Below are 21,405 nucleotides of genomic sequence, written 5' to 3' on the forward strand. Positions count from 1 at the left end.
AGAGATCTCTAGTCTTTCCTATTCTATTGTTTTCCTCTATTTCTTTGCACTGATCACTGAGGAAGGCTTTCTTATCTCTCTTTGCTGTTCTTTGGAACTCTGGATTCAGATGCTTATATCTTTCCTTTTCTCCTTTGCTTTTCGCTTTTCTTCTTTTCACAGCTATTTGTAAAGCCTCCTCAGATAGCCATTTTGCTTTTTTCCATTTCTTTTTCTTGGAGATGGTCTTGATTCCTGTCTCCTGAACAATGTCACGAACCTCCATCCATAGTTCATCAGGCACTCTGTCTATCAGATCTAGTCCCTTAAATCTATTTCTCACTTCCACTGTATAATCATAAGGGATTTGATTTAGGTCATACCTGAATGGTTTAGTGATTTTCCCCACTTTCTTCAATTTAAGTCTGAATTTTGCAATAAGTAGTTCATGATTTGAGCCACAGTCCGTTCCCAGTCTTGTATTTGCTGACTGTATAGAGCTTCTCCATCTTTGGCTGCAAAGAATATAATCAACCTGATTTCGGTGTTGGCCATCTGGTGATGTCCATGTGTAGAGTTTTCTCTTGTGTTGTTGGAAGAGAATGTTTGCTATGACCAGTGCATTCTCTTGGCAAAACTCTGTTAGCCTTTGCCCTGCTTCATGCTGTACTCCAAGGCCGAATTTGCCTGTTACTCCAGGTGTTTCTTGACTTCCTATTTTTGCATTCCAGTCCCCTGATAATGAAAAGGACATCTTTTTTGGGTGTTAGTTCTAAAAGGTCTTGTAGGTCTTCATAGAACCATTCAACTTCAGCTTCTTCAGCATTACTGGTTGGGGCAGAGATTTGGATTACTGTGAGACTGAATGGTTTGCCTTGGAAACGAACAGAGATCATTCTGTTGTTTTTGAGATTGCATTTTGGACTCTTTTGTTGACCATAATGGCTACTCCATTTCTTCTAAGGGATTCCTGCCCACAGTAGTAGATATAATGGTCATCTGAGTTAAATTCACCCATTCCAGTCCATTTTAGTTCGCTGATTCCTAAAATGTCAATGTTCACTCTTGCCATCTCCTGTTTGACCACTTTCAGTTTGCCTTGATTCATGGACGTAACATTCCAGGTTCCTATGCAACATTGCTCTTTACAGCATTGGACCTTGAAGTAATTACCATAAAATTCACCACAGTGGTGACCTCCATGGGAAATAAGAATCTGTGATTAACAAGGAGGCTGCTAAGTTGCTTCAGTCGTGTCCGACTCTAGGGTACCGATAATGTCCTATTCCTTGAACTGAGGATTGATTGCTATGATTTCTTAGAATGAGCATTTATGTTTTGTTTTGAAATAATTTTGTCCTTATTTCTCCTTGCTTTTCCAGTGGTCATGTATAGATGTGAGAGTTGGACTATAAAGAAAGCTGAGTGCTGAAGAATTGATGCTTTTGAACATCAATTCAAATGGATGGTCCAACCAGTCCATCCTAAAGGAGATCAGTCCTGGTGTTCATTGGAAGGACTGATGTTGAGGCTGAAACTCCAATACTGATGCAAAGAGCTGACTCATTTGAAAAGACCATGATGCTGGGGAGGATTGAGGGCAGGAGGGGAAGGAGATGACAGAGGATGAGATGGTTGGATGGCATCACTGACTCAATGGACATGGATTTGGGTGGACTCTGGAATTTGGTGTTGGACAGGGAGGCCTGGCGTGCTATGGTTCATGGGGTTGCAAAGAGTCAGACACGACTGAGTGACTGAACTGAACTGAACTATTTCTCCTTACAGTTCTTCTGTAAGGAGAAAGACTTACAGAAAAATTACAAAAATAGTACAAATATTCTTCACCCAGCTTCTCTTATTGTTAGTATCTTGCATGCATGTGTGCATGCTAAGTCACTTCAGTCGTGTCTGACTCTTTGTGATTTCCGTGTGTGTGTCTGTGTGTGTGTTAGTCGCTCAATTGTGTTTGAGTCTTTGTGACCCTATGGACTGTAGCCTGCCAGGCTCCTCTGTCTGTGGGATTCTCCAAGCAAGAATACTAGAGTGGGCAGTCATTTCCTTCTCCAGGGGCCCTTCCCAAGCCAGGAGTCCAACACACATCTCCAGCATTGGCAGGCAGGTTCTTTGAGAGTGTGCCACCTGGAAAGCCCAATATCTTGCACAATCACAGTAAAATTACCAAAGTGAATTAACGCTGATATGATAACATGAGCTAAACTACAGACTTTCTTTGACCTTTACCACTTTGTCCTTTCTGTTCCAGGATCCAATCCAGAATCCCACATTGTATTTATTAATAATTGTCCACTTTCCTTAGTCTCCTTTACTATGTGAAAGTCTTTCAGAGCCTTGGCACTCTTTTTTCGGGATTGTGGTGAACATTTTTTAAAATTCATTAATTAGGAACTATACTAGCTGTCTAGTGGTTAAGACTCCCCCCTTCCAAAAAAAAAAAAACAACAAAAGCTCCGCCTGCCCATTGCAGGTTGGCACAGTTTAAATCTCTGGTTGGGACTAAGATCCCACATGCAATGTGGCATGCTAAAAATATTTTTTAAATCATTTTTTAAATTTACTTTTTGAAGTATAGTTGATTTACAATGTTTTGTTAGTTTCTGGTGTACAGCAAAGTGGTCAGTTTCATATATATATATTTAATATTATTTTCCATTATGGTTTAATACAGGATATTGAATATAGCTCCCTGTGCTATACAGTAGGATTACAGTAGGACCTTGTTGTTTATCCATTCTGTATATAATTGTTTGCATCTGCTAATCCCAAACTCCCAATCTATTCCTCCCTCATCCTGCCTCCCCCTTGACAACTATATATCTATTTGAGCCTTGGCACTTTTGAGGAGTATCGGTCAATCATTTTGTACAACGTCTCTCAGTTTGGTGGTTTGTCTGATATTTCTCATGCTTAGACAGAGGTTATGCATTTTGACATGTGAGCCTTCTCAGCACATCATATCAGGGGTACACAATGTCAACATGTCTTATCATTGGCAATGTTAACCTTGATAACTTAGTTAAAAGGAGGTGGGATCTACTGCGTTTCTGCTTGTAAAGTTATTATTTTGATCTATGTAATTAATAAATACCTTGAAGGAGGTACTTCAAGACTGTGCAAGTACCCTGTTTCTCCTCAATTTTTTACCCATTAATTTCACCTTCCATGGTTGGGTGTTGCTCCAACAATTATGACTCTTGATGTTTTAATAGTGGTTTTCTATCTCTCAATGTGTTCATTGCAGTTCTTCTGTAAGGACAGCTGCTCTTTCTCCATTTTTATGTTAACTTTTACGCACTTTACTGTAATACATATTTCAAGCACACCTGGGACATTTACAAAAATTAAGCATATCCTGGGAAACACAAGAATTTCAATGAATTACAGAATTGCCCTGCCCAGATTCCCTTTATGGGGCCACACACCCATTTCCAGCTGCTATGGAGTTGATGACTAACAGCTCACAGTCCTTCACCAAAGAACTGCCTTCAGTCAGCAGGGAGGCTACCTCACTGGAGAACCTCGAGCAGCCCACAGTGACTGACATGGGCTTACAAAAGGCCAACCCCCTGCCTCAAAAGTGCAACCAGTTTTGAGATGTAACCCACAGGTCATAGCTCTCAGGGATCAGGTGGACACAGACTTAACTGTTAACTCTTAACAAACCTGCCTAGCTTTCTGCCCTGCCCTAATCTGCTTCCCTCATCCACCTTCCCTCTTGTGAGAACATCTCTCAATAAAACCCTTGATAAGAACCTCCATCTCAGGCTCAGCTTCTAGGGAATCTGCCCTGAGATATTTTCCTGATTTCTAAGATTCCTTCTGAATGATTAGTGAATATGTGGGGAAGGGAGAAGATAGAACCTGGAGGGAAATTGTCTCTTTTTTTTTCTTCTTTACTCAAACTAAGGAAGGAAAAGTGAGATGGCAATATAAATTTGGAAGCTAGTCTTAAACTTTGTCGCCGTGATGGCAATCTTGAAAATGGCCTCGAGAATCCCTTCGGGCAGTTTTTTTGCTGATCTTCTTATTTGCTACAATCAGAAGCTCAAAAGTTTTGCTATATAGAGCGGAGAGTTATGAGGGAGAAATTGAGACAAGTCTGGGGTTGAAACCCGGAAAGCTAGGCCTTGAAGCCTCCCTCATTAATTACCCCAAGACTCTTCTCTTCAGGCTGTTTTTCACCTTCCTGGAGTTGCAGGCCTCAAGGGTTTCAGAAGCCTCCTGACTCCTCTCCAGGTCTCACCCACCCATACACTAGCCCCACGTTTCAGAGATGGAAATTCACATAGTATTAGAAAGGATGAGAAGATGTTCAGAGAGATGAAAGGGGAGGATGAGGAGGAAGAAAGTGGATACATCTACAAAAATAATTAAGATCATCAATTGGGTTCGTACATACCATCCATAAAAATAAAATTTGCTTTATTTACAAGTTGACGGATTACACTCTCTGTTCTCCTGGCTTTTGCCTGGAACTTCCCCTGGAGTTCCTTCGGGAGCCTGTTGCCTCGCTTGCTCGTTAATAGAACCTGTGACTCCATTCTCCTTTTCATCTGGGTTTCTCTTTTCTTTGGAATCTGATGCTTTGTTCTCCTCCACTAACTTCTGCTTAGTTCGGCAGCACATACACAAGTATTGCCGGAACTCCATCATACTCCAGGGAGATGACTTGGTATTGGAGACAGTCGTGTTCAAGTTACTTTCCGAGATGCCTGAATTCTCCTTTTGCTTTGGTTGGCGGGTCTTTGAGTATGTGTGTTGCTTCCGTCTCACCCTAGGAGAGCGCCCTGCCTTGTCCTCCTCATCCTCCTTGTCATTCTCATCTTCCTCCCTCACCTTATTTCTCCTCATCCGGAAAATGGCAATCTTATTCCGCTTCTGTCTCTTGCCTGGAACAAGGCTGGGATCTTCTTCCTTGAAGAATCCGAGAGCAAGGAATGAAGTGTGCTCTCCACTGACCCATCCCATTACATATGGGACTTCGAGTCTAAGGGGGGGAAGTGAGGCAGAGAAGGATTGAGATCAGAGGGAAAGATTAAGCCAAGCACCCACCTGCTGGTGAGTACAGAGCGGGAAGCACAGCTTTAGACTGCCCTGCCCAGGGAAGACATGCGCTTAAAATGACCCAAGAGAAGTTACCAAGCAGTATCAGCCAAGGACACACAGGCATATTCTAAGTGTATCCAATGATAGCTCATTATTTTAAAAAGGATTCAAATGCTTTGGTTAAAGAATCCCTTTAGAAGTTAGGTAATAACCCTCTAATTTATCTGTTCTAGAAATCCAGGCGGTTCCTATTTGAAGGTGATGGATCTGTTTATTATCTTGATTGTGGTGATGGTTTTGCAAGCACATACATTGTCAAAACATAAAGTTGTACACTTTAAATATGTATAGTTGTATTGTATGTCAATTATAGCTCAATAACAAAATTACAGCTAGCATTTAAACCCTCCCCCAAATAAACAAGCAAGTAAGTTCATATATCAAGTGTGTTCAACAGCGTATAAATGTTGAGAAGGTACAATGGAGCACACTCATAAAAATGGAGTAGCTAGCCGGAGGCAGTTTTGTGTGTGAGATTCTGAGTCACACAAACTGAGCTCAGACTCTAGCATCTTTTAGGCAATCTTGGGAGAGTTACTTAATTTACCTTTGTCTCCATTTCCTCATCTGAAAAATGGGGATAATAATAGTATTGACCGTACAGGGTTCTTATGAAGTTTAAATGAGAGATAAATTTTCATAAAATGGCATGTTGTAAGTATTCAGTGGATATAAGCTGTGACTACTATTACTGTTGGTATTTTTTCCTGGAAGGAGTCAATTTGAGCCATGTTTAGTAAAAATGTGAATTGGAAGGACATAGACAAGATATGGAAGGTTGCCACAGAACATCAAAGGGGAGGTCAGTGACCTAAGATGCCCATACGGTGGTAGAGCAAGGGGTGGGAGACCCCAGAGGAGGGGTACTCACGCTGGTCAGGTCCTGGCTCCCTTGATAGCCTAGGTCATCAGTGAAGCTGTGGATGGGTGTCAAGGATATATCAGTGGTGTTAAAGGAGGGGTTTTCTACCCCTGGGGATCCCCAAGCTTCTTTAACCTCCTAAAGGGAAGAAGAAGGAGAGGTTAGTTAGAAGTGGAACTGCTCACACACAGGCAGAACTTCAGGAGTCACCCTGCCTTGCACCTGCTGTGTCCCATCCTGCCCTCCTACTTCGAGATTCGAAGACAGAGACATATTATCTCTCTTCTTCATTATCATAAAGTTCTATGATCACTAACGCATTGAGACTCTGGTGCGTTCCCTCTCTAACCCCGCACTCACAATTCTTTACTCCCTACGTCCTCATAGAAGCGGTTGTCATAGCAATAGAAGGGTGGGGTCCCAGGCTCATAGGTTCAAGGAGGGCTCCTCTGAGGGATGTTGAGAGGGTGCACACGCATACACGCACACATACACACCCTTCCTTCTCCTTCACTCTCAGCAAGAAGAGGCTGCATTTGCTCATCCCCCTTCCCCCCGCCCCGACCAGGGCTCCGAGTAAGAAGACTGAGCTTAAGAAGAAACGCTGTGGACTTCCCTGGTAGTCTAGGAGGGAAGAATCCGCCTGCCAATGCAGGGGACACAGGTTCCATCCCTTGTCTGGGAAGATTCCACATGCCGTGGGTCAACTAAGCCTGTCCACCACAACCACCAAGGCCACGCTTCAGAGGCCAGGAGCTGAAGCTACGGAAGCCGATTCACCCACAGCCCACAAGGAGAAGCCCGTTTCCCTCACCTAGAGAGTAGCCCCTGCTCCCTGCAACTAAAGAAAACCCAGGCACAGCAACAAAGACCCAAAGAAAATAAAGAAAGAAATAAGAAAAAACACTGACCAAATCCTAAAAAGTGGGACCAAACCCCAAAGGGCACCAAGACATGGAAGATAAAGATTCCAGAATCCACCCTGGAATCTGCATCTGCTAGAGAGAAATTTGGCATGGAGCAGAAAATAGTCCATGACCCACTTTGGGTGGCCAGGCCTGTCTGAGATCTTCAAGGATCCAAGGACTTAGTAGGAGACCCTTCAGTGTCTGTTTCAAGAGCCTGAGCTCTGACTGAGCCTTCTCCCCCTTTTCTCCTGCCATCCTCTCAGTCTCTGAAGGTAGTAACAAAGGCTCTATCTTTCATGCATTTCTCTTCTCTGTCCACAACTCTCCCTGGGAGAAACTCATTTCATTGAATTGGCACACATTTATTGATTAAAGCAATGCTGCAAAGTCGGTTTGTTGATAGGATCCTAGATTTTTTTTTGTCTTAAATAGCATTTTGGCAAAAACTGAATATGGATTCTAAACCTGAAAACAGTGTGTTATCAGTGTCAAACCTTCTGTTTGGGTTCATTGGGTTTATGGAAAATAATATTCCTGCTCTTGGGAGATACAAGCTAACGTACACTGGGATGGAGTGTCATGATATGCAACTGACTCTTGAATGGTTCAAAAAATGTATATGTGAATGTATAACATGTGTGTATGCAAACATATGTTACTTTATATGTAGAGAGAAAATATAAATGGAGAAAATGTTAGCAGCTGGTAAATCAAGTGAAAGGTACATTGTTGATTAGCCGCCAAGTCACGTCTGACTCTTTTGTGACTCCATGGACTGTAGCCCACCAGGCTCCTCTGTCCATGGGATTCTTCAGGCAAGAATACTGCGGTAGGTTGCCATGCCCTCCTCCAGGGCATGGGACTGGATGCCATGATCTTAGTTTTTTGAATGTTGAGTTTCAAGCCAGCTTTTTCACTCTCCTCTTTCACTTTCATCAAGAGGCTCTTCAGTTCCTCTTTGCTTTCTCCCATAAGGGTGGTGTCATCTGCATATCTGAGGTTATTGATATTTCTCCTGGCAATCTTGATTCCAGTTTGTGCTTCATCCAGCCTGGCATTTTGCATGATGTACTCTGCATATAAGTTAAATAAGCAGGGTGACAATATACAGCCTTGACGTACTCCTGTCCCAATTTGGAACCAGTCCATTGTTCCATGTCTATTTCTAACTGTTGCTTCTTGACCTGCACACAGATTTCTCAGGAGGCAGGTAAGGTAGTCTGGTATTCCCATCTCTTTAAGAATTTTCCACAGTGAGTCAAGCTGTGTCTTTTTCAGAATGTGACATCTGTAAACCAACCAACCAACACGCTGCTCTCTTGCTAATAGAGACCATCTCTCAGAGCACAAGAGTGATCTGCTTTTATGCTAAAATAGCTCCTCATTCCTAGAGATGAGGGTAGCGGGGAATAAAAGGGTGAAGGGACTATTTCTGAAGTTGGTTTTTTTTTTCAATAAAGCATGCCACATGTCTTTATATTGAAAACAAACAAACAAAAAAGGGTGAAGGGGCTAAGGGTGGTCCAGTGGTTAGGACTTGGTGTTTTCACTGCTGGGGCCTGGCCTCAGTCCCTGGTCAGAGAACTAGGATCCTGCATGGTGAGTGGTGTGGCCCAAAAGAAAAGGCAAAAAGCAGAGGGAGGAAAAGGAAGAGGGAGAGAGAGGAGAACTGTGCCTGTGGAGGTCTGGGATAAGCCTGAGGGGGATGACCTGTGCTCTGTGTGAACTCACACCTGGGGACAGGCTCGGGAAGTCTCAGTGGATGCCAAAGAGGACAAGTATTGATGACCAAACACCAGAAGTATTTGATCCCCTCTCTCCATGCCTGTAGCACATCAGCAGCCCTCTAGAAAATTAGAGGCACCTCTGGAGAGAATGGCTGGGGAGTCCCTGCAGAAATAAAGATTTAAGTCCTTGCTACCTAATGGAACAGGGGCTGGAAGACGAAATTGGGTTTGATTGCAGAAAACTAAGGAAGTTAACATGTCTTAAACATCTGAGTTTGCATCCTGATATTTATATCCACTATTTTTATACCCACTATTTCATTATTGTTTGATTTTTTAAAATAAGACTATAAACCTATAATATTTGTGTAAATTAAAAACGATTTTTTAAAATGTTTCCATTTACATGGGGTACCTAGACTAGTCAAATTCATAGAGACAGAAAGCAGAATAGTAATTGCCAGGGGCTGGGGACAGGAGAAAGGGAGTTAGCATTGAGTTATTTATTTTTGCCTACGTTGGATCTTCACTGCTATGTGCAGGCTTTTCTCCAGTTGCGGTGAGCAGGGTCTACCCTAGAGTTGTGGTGTGGGCTTCTTGTTGCCGTGGGCTTATCTTGTTGCAGAGCATGTGTTCTAGACACTTGGGCTTCAGTAGTCGTGGCACGGGTCTTAGCTGCTGTGTGATATGTGGGATTTTAGCTACCCAACCGGGGATCGAACCCGTGTCCCCTGCATTGCAATGTGCAGTCTTAACCACTGGACCACCAGGGAAGCCCCGGGAGTTAGTATTTAACAGGTATGGAGTTTCACTTTGGGAAGATGAACATTTCTGGTGATGGATGGTAGTGATGGCTGTACAATAATGTGAATGTAAATGTACATTTCAAACGGTTAAAATGGTAAACTTCATATTATGTGTATTTATCACAATCAAAAAATGAATGTAAAAAAAAAAAGATTGCTGCAAATTTACTGTAATAACTTTGATTCTGGATATTTCATGAAAAGTGGCGTGGTTCATATTCACTCCATTACCACTTACAGAGTGTCCTTCTGGCTAACTTTATGTCCATTGCAGGCCCCTAGGTTTGACAGCATGGCTCTATTTCTGAGTGCTTGCTTAGCCACCAGCTGGACAGCGGTTTGCCACTTCCTTCTCAGCTTGGTCACACATTCTCTTGGTGGCCCTCTTGTTGCAGATCCCAAAAGAGAAGTCAGTGGGCAGCTTGGGCTCTGTCTTAAACACCAAGAAACAGGACATAAAGCCAGTGACACCATCCTGGGGGCACAGTAAGCACCCTAGGTAGCCTGAGGCTGGCTCTGCCCTCCTCTGTTCCTAGCACACAGTGCCCTGAACATCTAACAAAGTTCTACTCAAGCTCTTGGTTTGGGGTCCCCATGAGGATGGAAAGAAAAACTTGTATTCTTTTGGAAGTCTTTCAACAGAAACATCTCCCTTAGCAACTGACTCGCTCTCTCTTTTGGCCATACTGTGTGGATTGAATCTGCAGTGGAAGCGTGGAGTCCTAACCACTGTGCTGCCAGGGAATTCCCAGCAATCGACTCTCAAAACCACCCCTCTAGTCAGAATAGATTTCAATAGGGAGACTGTAAACAGAAATGATGAGGATTCCTCCAATCAGCAGATATTTCTTGAGCACGTCCGTGTGTTCAGCATCACTGTAGGATCTTTGGATAAATGTATATTAGACAAATTGCACCTAATCATGAAGGTGAACTTTCCAGATCAGAAGCAACCAGAAAACAAACAAAAACCTACAACATGTCACTGTGGTGCTGCTGTAAAAGAGCAATGCAGTCTGGCAAAGCCAAGGATGGCTTCCCAGAGGGGATGAGACTAGGGCGGGGATGAGACTAGGGCGAGGCCCTGAAAAAGGGCTTGGATTTGAATAGGAAAGAGAGGCAACAGAGAATTTTTTGAGGGAAGCCACACACAAAGGAAGTAGGAGATTGTGTGTAGAGGATTTGTTGTGAGTCATTCCTGGAGTACATCCTGTGTGCTGAGGCATGACACTAAGCAATGGGAAACAGACCACCTGTCCTCAAGGAGCTCTGGGAAACGGTGAATGAAGGGGCTACTAAAGCAAATACAGGTGATGTGTATTAGTCTACAAGAATGTTAAGCCCCCAGAAAGTAGAAACCTTACCTGTTCTGTTCATCTCTATATCCTAAGTACCTAGAACAGTGCCAGGCACAACTATGTGCCCAGTAATTGCATACTGAATGAATTCATGCTGCAATGGAGATGTATAACAGCAATATTGATAGTTACCATTTATGGAGCACACACATGTGCCAGACAATATGCTAAGAGTTTTACATACATCGTCCTATTTTATTCTCCAGCATTTTGAGAGTACTATAATTATCTCATTTCACAGACTTGGAAACCAAGGCTTATAGAAGTTAACACTTGCCTTAAGGTTACCTAAACTCTTAAGTGACAGAACAGAGATTTGAATACAGAATTCAAAATTGCCTAACTTCACTATCCATCCTCTGAACATAGAGTCAAAATGCTGTTTGGGGAAGTTTGTCTACTAGCTGACTGAAATGTGCAGAGAAATACTCAAGAAAGTGAGACTATTGCAATGAAAAATAGCAACAGCAACACGTATAAACTAAAGCAGTTACAGGAGAAAAGAAGAAAGGATATACTTTCAGGGGACTTCAGTTCAGTTCAGTCGCTCAGCTGTGTCTAACACTTTGCGACCTCATGGACTGCAGCATGCCAGGCTTCCCTGTCCATTACCAACTCCTAGAGCTCTTTTTCTTGGGGATGATTTTGATCACTGCCTCCTGTACAATGTTAGAAACCTCAGCCTATAGTTCTTCAGGCACTCTGTCAATCAGATCTAATCCTTTGAATCTATTTGTCATTTCCACTGTATAATCATAAGGGATTTGATTTAGGTCATACTTGAATGGTCTAGTAGTTTTCCCTACTTTCTTCAATTTGAATATGGATTTGGCAATAAAGAGTTCATGATCTGAGCCACAGTCCACTCCTGGTCTTGTTTTTGCTGACTGTATAGAGCTTCTCCATCTTCGGCTGCAAAGAATATAATCAATCTGATTTCTGTATTGAGCATCTGGTGACGTCCATGTGTAGAGTTGTCTTTTGTGTTGTGGGAAGAGGGTGATTGTTATGACCAGTGCGTTCTCTTGGCAAAATTCTGTTAACCTTTGCCCTGCTTCATTTTGTACTCCAAGGCCAAACTTGCCTGTTACTCCAGGTATCTACTGATTTCCTACTTTTGCATTTTAGTACTCTATGATGAAAAGGACATCATTCTGGTGTTAATTCTAGAAGGTCTTGTAGGTCATCATAGAACCATTCAGCTTCAGCTTCTTCAGCATTAGTGGTTGGGGCATAGACTTGGATTACTGATATTGAGTGATTTGCCTTGGAAATGAACAGAAATCATTCTGTTGTTTTTGAGATTGCACTCAAGTACTGCACTTCAGACTGTTTTGTTGGCTATGATGGGTACTTCATTTCTTCTAAGGGATTCTTGTCCACAGTAGTAGATATAATGGTCATCTGAATTAAATTCTCCTATTCCCATCCATTTTAGTTAGTTGATTCCTAAAATGTCTATGTTCACTCTTGCAGTCTCCTGTTTGACCACTTCAAATTTGTCTTGATTCATGGACCTAACATTCCAGGTTCCTACGCAGCCCTTTGAAATCCCCTTCAAAGGGCTTCTAAAGAAAGTTCAGGGCTTGGTGACTTATTTGATACATGGGATGACCAAATTTCTCGGCTGGAAATACAAAGAACGGTGGTAGCCCCAAGAGAAATAGCTTTTCTCTAATTCCAGTTTGACAGTACACTGGATAGATAGATTTTAGACAGACGACTCTAATCTCTAGATTTGTCAGTTCCACAAAACAGTCAGGAGCTGGGTGTCCACAGTAACGGCAAGTCAGATTGAAAAGTCATTCTGGAGGGCAGAATGATAAAAGCGAGAAAGAAAGAAAGGAAAGAAGGGGGAAAAAAGAGAGCGAGGGTGCACAGATAAGTCTTTCCTAGGAGCGGTCGCATCCCGGAGACCAGCGGGCACTACAAAGGGAAAGGTGGGGCTTATCTAAGAACTACAACTCCCAGTAGGCATCGAGAAGAGCAACCAAGCTTCCGGCCAGAGCTTATTTCCGGTCTTTCGGGTGCTGACGCTCTCTTCCGGTTTTGAAGGCCCCTGAAAGGGTTTGGGGGATGTGCACGGTGAGTCCCGACAAGTGGGAGCAGGGGAATCTTGTGTCCTCACTACATTCAGCGGCTAAAAGTTAGCTCCAGGAGGTCAGGGAGGAGAGGGCATGCTGGCGGGAGGACGTGTAATCTTGGCAAGAATGGGGGAGGGGACTGGGGCCACGAAGGGCCCCAGAAAGGGATGTGGAGGGCGAGGACGAATGGGATCCCTGGGAAAGGATGGAGGGTGGGATGCAAGAGCGTGGGGGAGGACCCCGCGAGCGCGCCGTGGGATCCCAGGGGAGCTGGTGGAGGAGGACCAGAGGGAAGGTAGCAGCCGTGGGGTGCTTCTGCGTAAAGGAAAGCTAGAGGCTGCTGTGGGTCCGAGATCGGCCGAATCCGGCAGCCCAAGGAGCGTGGGCTCATAGAGTCCTCTCAGAAGATCCTGCCAGTTAGGGAGCATCCAGGGCCCAGGTGGCTTAGAGACTGCTATGTTGGGAGGGGCTGCCGCTTTGACAGACTCAAAAGAGCTTTGACAGAGGTTGAAAGAGCTGTCAGGGAGCTTTTGGTGGTTTTACGTGCTTGGACTGACTGCTCGCTTTGCTTTTTTCTCCAAAGATGAGGCTGCTGGCATTCGCGGTGTTGGCTCTATTTGCTGTCACTCAAGCAGAGGAAGGAGCCAGGCTTTTGGCTTCCAAATCACTGCTGAACAGATATGCTGTGGAGGGGCGAGACCTGACCTTACAGTACAACATTTACAATGTTGGCTCAAGGTAAGGAGGCACTGGAGCTATAGGTTGGGTCCTTTTCAGGTTTCCTAAATTTCCTAGCTGGGAACAGGGACCAGCAGTGATTTATTTTTGGGAGATTTTCAGCAGCAGACATCATGAGTGAATGAATGAATATACTGCTGGATCTGCTTTTGGAAGAGGAGGACATATTCTTATCTAAGTTACAAGAAACCGTCTTCCACTTTTTTGACGTGAAAGAGTTTCAGAGTGGGGAAGAAGCAAGAATTGTGGTGACATAGGGAGAAGAAAATGAGAAGGCAGGAAATGTATAATCCTTTGTTACCTTAGGGATTTAGTTTCAGCTTCCTTTCTTAGATTGGCTTTTTTGTTGTCTTTCACTGTTTTAAAAAAGTAGACCTTTTATTTTGTTTGGTTGGGTTTTGGGTTGTGTGTTGTTTTTTTTTGCCACGCTGTGGGGCATGTGGAATCTTAGTTCCTTGAGCAGGGCTCAAACCTGAGTGTCCCACGTTGGAAGCACAGAGTCATAACCACTGGACTGCCAGAGAAGTTCCTTTTTATTTATTTATTTGGCTTCGTGTCGGGTCTTAGTTATGGCCTGCAGGATACTCATTACTGCGTCCCCTGGACCACCAGGAAAGTCCTCTCTTTTACTTTATTTCCTTGAATTTTCTTTTCCATATGCATTTTGCCCCTCTTCCCCTCCTTACACATATACACATACACACACACACACACACGTGAGAAAAAACTAGGGCAAAAATGGATTCGGGCCCATTCTTTCCTAGATACTTTGAGTATTTTATTTTGGTGCCCAGAATCCAGGCCTTGAGTGCAATTCTTCAGTGTAACTACGTAACTCATATCTGTCTTTTGTAGTTCTGATTTTTTAGGACAGGCAGACAGATTTGATTGCTAACTGCTTTAATTTTATAGCCATTACTTACTAACCTTTCTTTGTTTCCTCCATTCTTTAGTGCTGCATTAGATGTGGAATTATCTGATGATTCCTTCCCTCCAGAAGACTTTGGCATTGTCTCTGGAATGCTCAACGTCAAATGGGACCGGATTGCTCCGTATCCTCTTGACACTGGCTGATGAAGGCTAATGGGATGTTGGGAGGGATGTTGCCAGCAAAGCAGTAGGGTCACATCAGTCTAAGTGTATATGGCCATTCTTGCCACCTCTCTGGATAAGATGTGGCAAGAGAGACTAGTAACAATTGTGTGTGCATGATTTAGGGTGGACCTGAGGAAGGAGTTTCCTGAAGTTTAGGTTATAAAGCCCTAAAACATTCCATATTGGGAGAATGTAGACAGATATCTTTAAGGTGCTTTTAAAAGAAATTCTGTGGGATGCTAGTGTGATCTGGGTGACCTTTTTAAAGGCTCTTCTTATTCAGTGAACCCCTTATTTGGATCAACTGGTAATTTCTTGAGTGTTTTTAAAATGCATTCTTTATTCATTTATTTTTGGCTACACTGGGTCTTCGTTGCTGTCTGCAGGCTTTCCCTAGTTGCGGCACGCGGGGTTTCCTCTTGAGGTGGCACGTGGGCTTGTCGTTGCAGTGGCTTCTCTTGTGGAGCGCGAGCTGTAGGGAAATCGGCTTCAGTAGCTGTGGTGCACAGGCTTAGTTGTCTTCCCGGACCAGGGATCAAACCCCTGTCCCCTGCATTGGCAGGCAGATTCTTTACCACTGGGCCATCAGGGAAGGTTCCTTCCTGAGTGTTTTGATTTAGATTATTTTTTTCCCTTGTGAGTTACAGTATATTTAGATTTTCTGACAAGGGTAAGTGTTCTCTTTGTATTGTTTTTGTTTTGTATTTTCAAGAATTTCCTTCAGTTATAGGCAGCAAAAGGTTTTCTGTGACCGTAAGTGACTAATTTTTCATCTGTATTGTTTTATAACATTTCAATATTGAATACGTCATAGACCTCTTAAAACTTGATTAAAAAGATATCATATAATACCACCCACTTCAGGCTTAGGTACAAAGCCTGTGTTTATTACTTTTGCAGAGTATTTTAGATATGAAATATTACATGTGTTAGCAACTCTTTTTGTGAACGTGCATTTAGTCCCTAAGTTGAAAGTTTGTTACGACTGTAGCTTCATCCTTTTCCCTCCTTAACTCTGAGTCAGTGCTAGCAACGTCTCCCACACCGTGGTCCTGCGCCCTCTCAAGGCTGGTTATTTCAACTTCACCTCAGCAACTGTGACATACCTGGCCCAGGAGGATGGGCCTGTTGTGGTGAGTCACCCACACCCTTAGCTGGCTGGGGCTCAGCTCTGCCTTCCTTTGCAGTCTCTTGCAGAAAATCTCCAGAGCAGGCGCTAAATTCTGAGGAAGTTAAGAAGGACCCAAAACTTGAGGTATTGTGGTAGGAAGGAGCATATTTCAAAGTATGTTATAAAGTCTCAAAATCAAGCAGTGAAATGAACAGGAAGGAGTACTGCCTGGTTGCCTGCCTTCTCCTTCACCTTCGTTCTGTGCGGTGTCAGGTGCCCTCTGCTTTTGTACCATGCTTGCCTTTCCAGTCCACCTTCTATGCTGCCGTCAGATCACTCCCTGTCTCCGCTGTGTCTGTGTCTCTCCGTTGCTTAGAATGCGCCTGCTTCTCCCATCAGGGCCACGCTTTTCCTTGCATACCCTTCAGTAGTCTTGCTGGGTTCTGCCTCTCCCTCCAGTTCTCTACCCGCCAGGATCCTCTGTCCAATGAGGCCAAGCGCCTCCTCTGTCTCAGTGCTCCTCGTTTCCACTCTGCCTTTGTTCTCTGTCTGAAGTACTCTCTCTCCTCCACTTCATTATCTGGCACCTTCTCAAGACCCAGTTCTGAACTGCATCTCCTTGATTCTGTCTCCTGCTTTTACAATTCATATGGCTCTTTCCTACTCATTCTTTCACTAAACATTCATTGACTGCATCAAAACGTCTGTAGCTCTTAAAATCCATGCCGCTTGAACATTTAATTATTGACTGTCTTCAGTAGTTCTCTCTTATATCTAGGTCTTTTCCCTCACCCCCACCTCTCAGTTTAATTATAAATGCCTCGAGGTGAGGGACTGTGTCTTAGATTTCCTTCTGTTTCCCATATAGGGTAGAAGTCCAATGTAAACAGTCTTTTGATTGATTGATGTAAAGGTCAGCAGACATTTACTGAGCCCCCGCAATGTGCTAGATGATAGGAAATACAAAGAAGATTAATAAAATACTGTCGTAGGCCTCAAAAAGCTTAGGTCATGAATTTATAAATACACATGGGCTTTAGGCTCCTTAGTGAGTGCACAGTGGGGAAGGGACTTAACATAGTCAACCATAGAACTATAAGAAATTCAAGAGACTCAAACCTTCATTGCAGTCTCCGAATTATGAACCTGTGGAAATATATTCTTGTAATTCTGGTTATATTATTTTCACATCTTCCATCCTGTGTGCTTTAAGAACCTCGTTTGGGATTCCCTGGTTCCACCTGGTCCTTGATGGGTTAAAAGACACAGACGTCAAGGCTCAGCTGCCACTTTAGAACAAAGTTGTTTGCCATGTGCTCCAAAGTCTTGGCCTGCTCTCCAAGACGAAGGAATGTGGGGCAGACTCAGCCCCTCCTCTGGTAATGTACATTTGGGTAGGGCTTGAGACTTTATGGAATCCTTCTCATTATTTCATTGGAGCCTCATGTCAGCTCGTGAGTTACAGAAGAGTGTTTCCACTTAAGGAATGGGGAAATGACTGCCAAGGGCAGAAGGGCCAGTGGTGGTGAGCAGCTCTCTCCAGAGTCTGAGGCTGAGGTAGAATGATCTGGCTTTAATTACCACAGCATACCTGGCCTACCTTTTTTTTTTTTCTTTTTTTAAGTAAATGCTCATCAAGTGTCTCCTGGCTCCTAATTTGCTCATCTTTACAACACACGAAAGAACCATCCATCTTCTCTAGTTCAAAAAGTTTTCCTCATCTGGATGTTTCTTGGGCCTTTGGGAACTAAGACTCTATTGCTTAGAACTGGGTTCGTTGAAAAACTGCCTTTTTCCCAAATGAGAAAGAGCTGAAGACTTGCCTTCTTTTCTTCTTTTCAGATCGGCTTTACCAGTGCACCGGGACAGGGAGGAATCCTGGCTCAGCGGGAGTTTGATCGAAGATTCTCCCCCCATTTTGTAAGCTTTGCAGGCCTCATCATTCCCCTGGCAGGAGAACACCCTTTTTGTTGTGAGACCTCTTGGCCTCCTTAGAAGATACGTATAGTTGGTTGGTTCTTGTCATATCTGTTTTTTGGTGTCTGGTACACACAGCCATCAAACATCATGATTTAACCATGGCTAGAGATTTTTGGCAATGAGATCACAGTTGCCAGAACCAAAAAAAAAAAAAAATGCCGTTTTTCTCTGCTCAGCCTTGAGTAAAGCCCCACCTTGGAGTCCTGGGTCTAATTCAAGGATGAAAAGAGTATCTGCTTAGATTCAAAGAGTCGCCAAGCATTGGGAGGTTAAATGGGAACTTTGTTGTAGTCTAGTCTAGGAGAGAATTTTTTGAAGATTTGCCTAAAGTACTGAATGAGGAGATTCATTTATTCATTCCTTCAGGGAATAATTATGAGGTTCCAAATTACGTGCTCACTTCTGTGCTTTGCTTGGAGAAACCAGTGCAAGACACAGTCCCTCCCATTGAAGATCTTATGGGCTTATGGAGGCCTCAGTGGAGGGAACTGCTGTGATAGCAGTCATACACAGGGCTCAGGAGGAGATGCAGCGGGAACACCTAACCTGATGTTGAGAGTCAGGGAGGATTTTCCGGGGGATAGAGGTTTCACTAATTAAAGAGGAGGTAAGGAAGGGGACGCACCCCAGGAAGAGGGAGTAGCTCTGAAGTGAGAAAAAGCGTGGAGTCCAGGAATAGCAGGTAGTTTCGGAAGGCTGGAGGGCGGCATGTGACGCAGAGGAATGGAAGAGAGAGGCTGGCAGTGTGGGCCAGAGTTAGTTTGCAGGAGGCTTGACTGTCAGGGCAACACCTGGACATCTCCCTCCTCAAAGATTGTCTGGAAGAGAGAAGCTTCTCTTCCAGAGTGGATTGGGTCAGGTGAGGCCTTTGGTTTCATAGCTCGAAAGGGTGGTCTTTAGTGAGCCATTCTGTGTCCGGAGTGGCCAGAGAGGAGCCTTCCTGCTGACGCTCTGCTTATTTGGGCTGGCTGCTCCCTTTTCTCATTGGACCCTTCCATCCTAGTCCCGTCCTGTGCCCTAATCCAGGCTTCTAAGCAAGGCCTTTGTTGTCTTCCACAGCTGGACTGGGCAGCCTTCGGGGTCATGACCCTCCCTTCTATTGGCGTCCCCCTGCTGTTGTGGTACTCCAGCAAGAGGAAATATGACACCCCCAAAACCAAGAAGAACTGAGTGGGGCTTCCACAGCCCTCCCCGCCCAAGAAATCCAGGTGCTTTCCAGACTCCAAAGGGAATCTCAAATGCAGTGTCTTCTCCTTAAGCCCCTGGCCATCTTCTCCTGGATCCTGTCCTGCTCTAACTAGAGCGAAGGACTAGGCCTGGGAGTCTGTGAGCGCCTCTTTGGTTCCATCATGAAGCCGGACAAACAGGAACGCCTTCGGCAGCCGTCGTGACCTCGGGGCCCTGTGTTGCAGCACTGAGGTGCCGGGGGTGTGTTGCTGGCTATGTGAACTCTCAGAGGTCCAGGAAAGGGCATTTCGGAGGCTGCCTGACACCACCCCATCCCCCACCACCCCTCTCAAAAGAGGGTGGAAGATAAGATGAAAGCTGTGGGACTCTTGGAGGCTACCCAGTCTCTGTACTGGCTTAGAAAGTTCTTACCAAATGGGGTTTTCTAATAAAAACAAATGCCACCCTGACTTGTCTGTTTCCCCATCACCTGGATGAACTCAGGTTACTGTTGGTACACAGGCCCTGACTACTCAGGCTCCTGGACAAGTGAGCTGAACTCCTGCCTCCTTGCTCCGGGGAGTGTGGGTCCTGTCCCCCAGAGGCATTCTGTCCATCCACCTTCATGACCGTCTTTGCTTCTGTCTCTTGTTTCCCTGTTTTCACCAGTCACCACACGCTCAGTCATGTCCAATTCTTTGCAACCTCATGGACTATAACCTGCCAGGCTCCTCAGGCCATGGAAGTTTCCAGGCAAGAATACTGGAGCAGATTGCTATTTTCTCCTCCAGGGGATCTTCCTGACCCAGGGACCAAACCCTTGTCTCCTGCTTTGGCAGGCAGATTCTCTGTGCCAGTCACCATCCAGGCAAGAATACTGGAGCAGATTGCTATTTTCTCCTCCAGGGGATCTTCCTGACCCAGGGACCAAACCCTTGTCTCCTGCTTTGGCAGGCAGATTCTCTGTGCCAGTCACCATATATTCCCCTAAACCTTCCTTGCTTGTGAGCTCCTCTCCACAGTAGAGGAGGGAAAATGGGGAAAGATGGTCTGCATTGTTATATCCCCAGATCTTCAGAGAGCAATTTAGTTCATTATTTTTAAAAAACTATTCATTTGGCTGTGTCAGGTCTTGGTTGTGGAATGTGGGCTTAGTTACTTTGCCTCGTGGGATCTTAGTTCCCCGACCAGGGATTGAACTTGTGTCCCTTGCACTGCAAGCTGTATTCTTAACCACTGGACCAAGGAAGTCCCTTCACTGACTGTTTTTGAAAAGCTATCGATTACACCTGATCTAGCCCTTCCTGTGTTGAAGACTTAGCTTTTCTCAAGTTTAAGCTTATTTTAATGTCTCTGCTTTGAGCTCAGGCCAGGCCGAAGCGCCTGAACCCCCCGAGTTGTTACCTAAGCACAGCCTGTGGAAAGGCAGTGGGTTTTGGCTGTAGCAGCAGTGGGGAGAAGCCACTCTGAGCTGACTCTGTCCAACCCAGGAATGCCGTGGTCCGAGAACAGCCTCCCCGGCAGGAGAGAAACCCAACAAACACCCGCTTTGTTCCTGCCACCGTTTCTCAGCTTAGATTCTGGTGGGGTATGGGAGCAGTCAGTGCTGCCCAACTGGTTTAACCTTTCCTTCGCCCAGCAGTTGGAGCCTCTGGGCTGAAGGATGAAAAGGACATGGAGACAACGGGAGGCTCTGAATGGAGTAGCCCTCCACCAGCTCACATCCCTCCTTCAGGGCCTGCGGCTCGGACACCCCAGGACTGGCCAGGTCAGAAGGCAAGGAGGATGTGTTTGCTTTTGTTCACTGTGTTGCTGGTGGAGACTTGGGATCTGCTCAGGAGAATGGGGGAAAGGACAGTGAATCAGAAGCTTGGGGTTGAGAACAAGTATAGGGAAGGAAAAGGGAGCTAGTTTGATATGTATTGTCTTCCTCTTTAGCACTATAAGATGTTAGTCTTTGGAGGCGGGAACTCACTGCCACCTGTGTGGTGTCTGCTGGAAACAGTGAGGAGTTAACCTGTAGGAGGAGGAGTTCTGGTTTAGAGGCTAGGATAACCTTCATAACTTGGGAAGGCAATATGAGATTTCTTCCTCAGTCTGAGTGCTGGGAGGTACTCCTTTTCTGAAAGCTGGGGCAGTCTTTACCTTTCCTTGCAGAACTCCCACTTCGCATCCTGGCTCTTGTTACAGAGAAGACTAAAGGGGAGCCCAGGTCTGACCCAGATGACAAGCAAGTGAAGGCAGGGTCACAGGCACCTTGGAAAAAGGCCAAAACCAGATACTTCATCTCTTGAGAGACCAAATTCCTTGGAGTCAGGGTGGAATTTGAGCCTCCCTTAAGCAGTGGCGTTGGAGAATAGAAGAGCCTCTAAAATCTATAGATGGCGAGACTTAGCTGGAATAGTTACTTTAGGATTAAGCCCTCTTCGTGAGATAATTTAATGGAGGATGAGTAGCAGATAG

The 21,405-nt window shown here is 44.7% G+C and overlaps 2 protein-coding genes across 3 annotated transcripts; one reads left to right on the forward strand and one right to left on the reverse strand.

The window, feature by feature from the left end:
• Positions 1–4,396: 4,396 nt before the first annotated feature.
• On the reverse strand, positions 4,397–6,342 carry LOC133245111 (uncharacterized). The gene is made up of 3 exons (XM_061413047.1): positions 6,191–6,342; positions 5,978–6,106; positions 4,397–4,914 (listed from the first exon to the last, which is right to left on the reverse strand). Exons 1-3 carry the CDS (start codon positions 6,263–6,265, stop codon positions 4,423–4,425), a joined length of 696 nt encoding a protein of 231 aa, XP_061269031.1. The 5' UTR covers positions 6,266–6,342; the 3' UTR covers positions 4,397–4,422.
• A 6,402-nt stretch (positions 6,343–12,744) lies between these two features.
• Positions 12,745–19,412, forward strand: SSR2 (signal sequence receptor subunit 2). 2 transcript variants are annotated; one of them, XM_061413048.1, is made up of 6 exons: positions 12,745–12,852; positions 13,435–13,589; positions 14,543–14,641; positions 15,709–15,817; positions 17,638–17,715; positions 18,835–19,412. In XM_061413048.1, exons 1-6 carry the CDS (start codon positions 12,844–12,846, stop codon positions 18,943–18,945), a joined length of 561 nt encoding a protein of 186 aa, XP_061269032.1. In that variant the 5' UTR covers positions 12,745–12,843; the 3' UTR covers positions 18,946–19,412. The 2 variants fall into 2 exon arrangements, with proteins under 2 accessions (XP_061269032.1, XP_061269033.1); XM_061413049.1 differs by having other exon boundaries at positions 12,834–12,927.
• The last annotated feature ends 1,993 nt before the right edge of the window (positions 19,413–21,405 follow it).

Source organism: Bos javanicus, chromosome 3 (assembly GCF_032452875.1).
Source record: "Bos javanicus breed banteng chromosome 3, ARS-OSU_banteng_1.0, whole genome shotgun sequence".
Lineage (NCBI taxonomy): Eukaryota > Metazoa > Chordata > Mammalia > Artiodactyla > Bovidae > Bos > Bos javanicus.

What these genes read in the sequence shown, in the direction of transcription:
- LOC133245111 (XM_061413047.1), bottom strand. Translation starts at nt 6,265, where the DNA reads ATGATAATGAAGAAGAGAGATAATATGTCTCTGTCTTCGAATCTCGAA. An exon ending in GGCAGGATGGGACACAGCAG is followed by an intron (nt 6,107 to 6,190) that starts GTGCAAGGCAGG and finishes TCTTCCCTTTAG; the next exon opens with GAGGTTAAAGAAGCTTGGGG. An exon ending in GGAGCCAGGACCTGACCAGC is followed by an intron (nt 4,915 to 5,977) that starts GTGAGTACCCCT and finishes GGATTCTTCAAG; the next exon opens with GAAGAAGATCCCAGCCTTGT.
- SSR2 (XM_061413048.1), top strand. An exon ending in ATTTACAATGTTGGCTCAAG is followed by an intron (nt 13,590 to 14,542) that starts GTAAGGAGGCAC and finishes TCCATTCTTTAG; the next exon opens with TGCTGCATTAGATGTGGAAT. An exon ending in AGGAGGATGGGCCTGTTGTG is followed by an intron (nt 15,818 to 17,637) that starts GTGAGTCACCCA and finishes TCTTCTTTTCAG; the next exon opens with ATCGGCTTTACCAGTGCACC.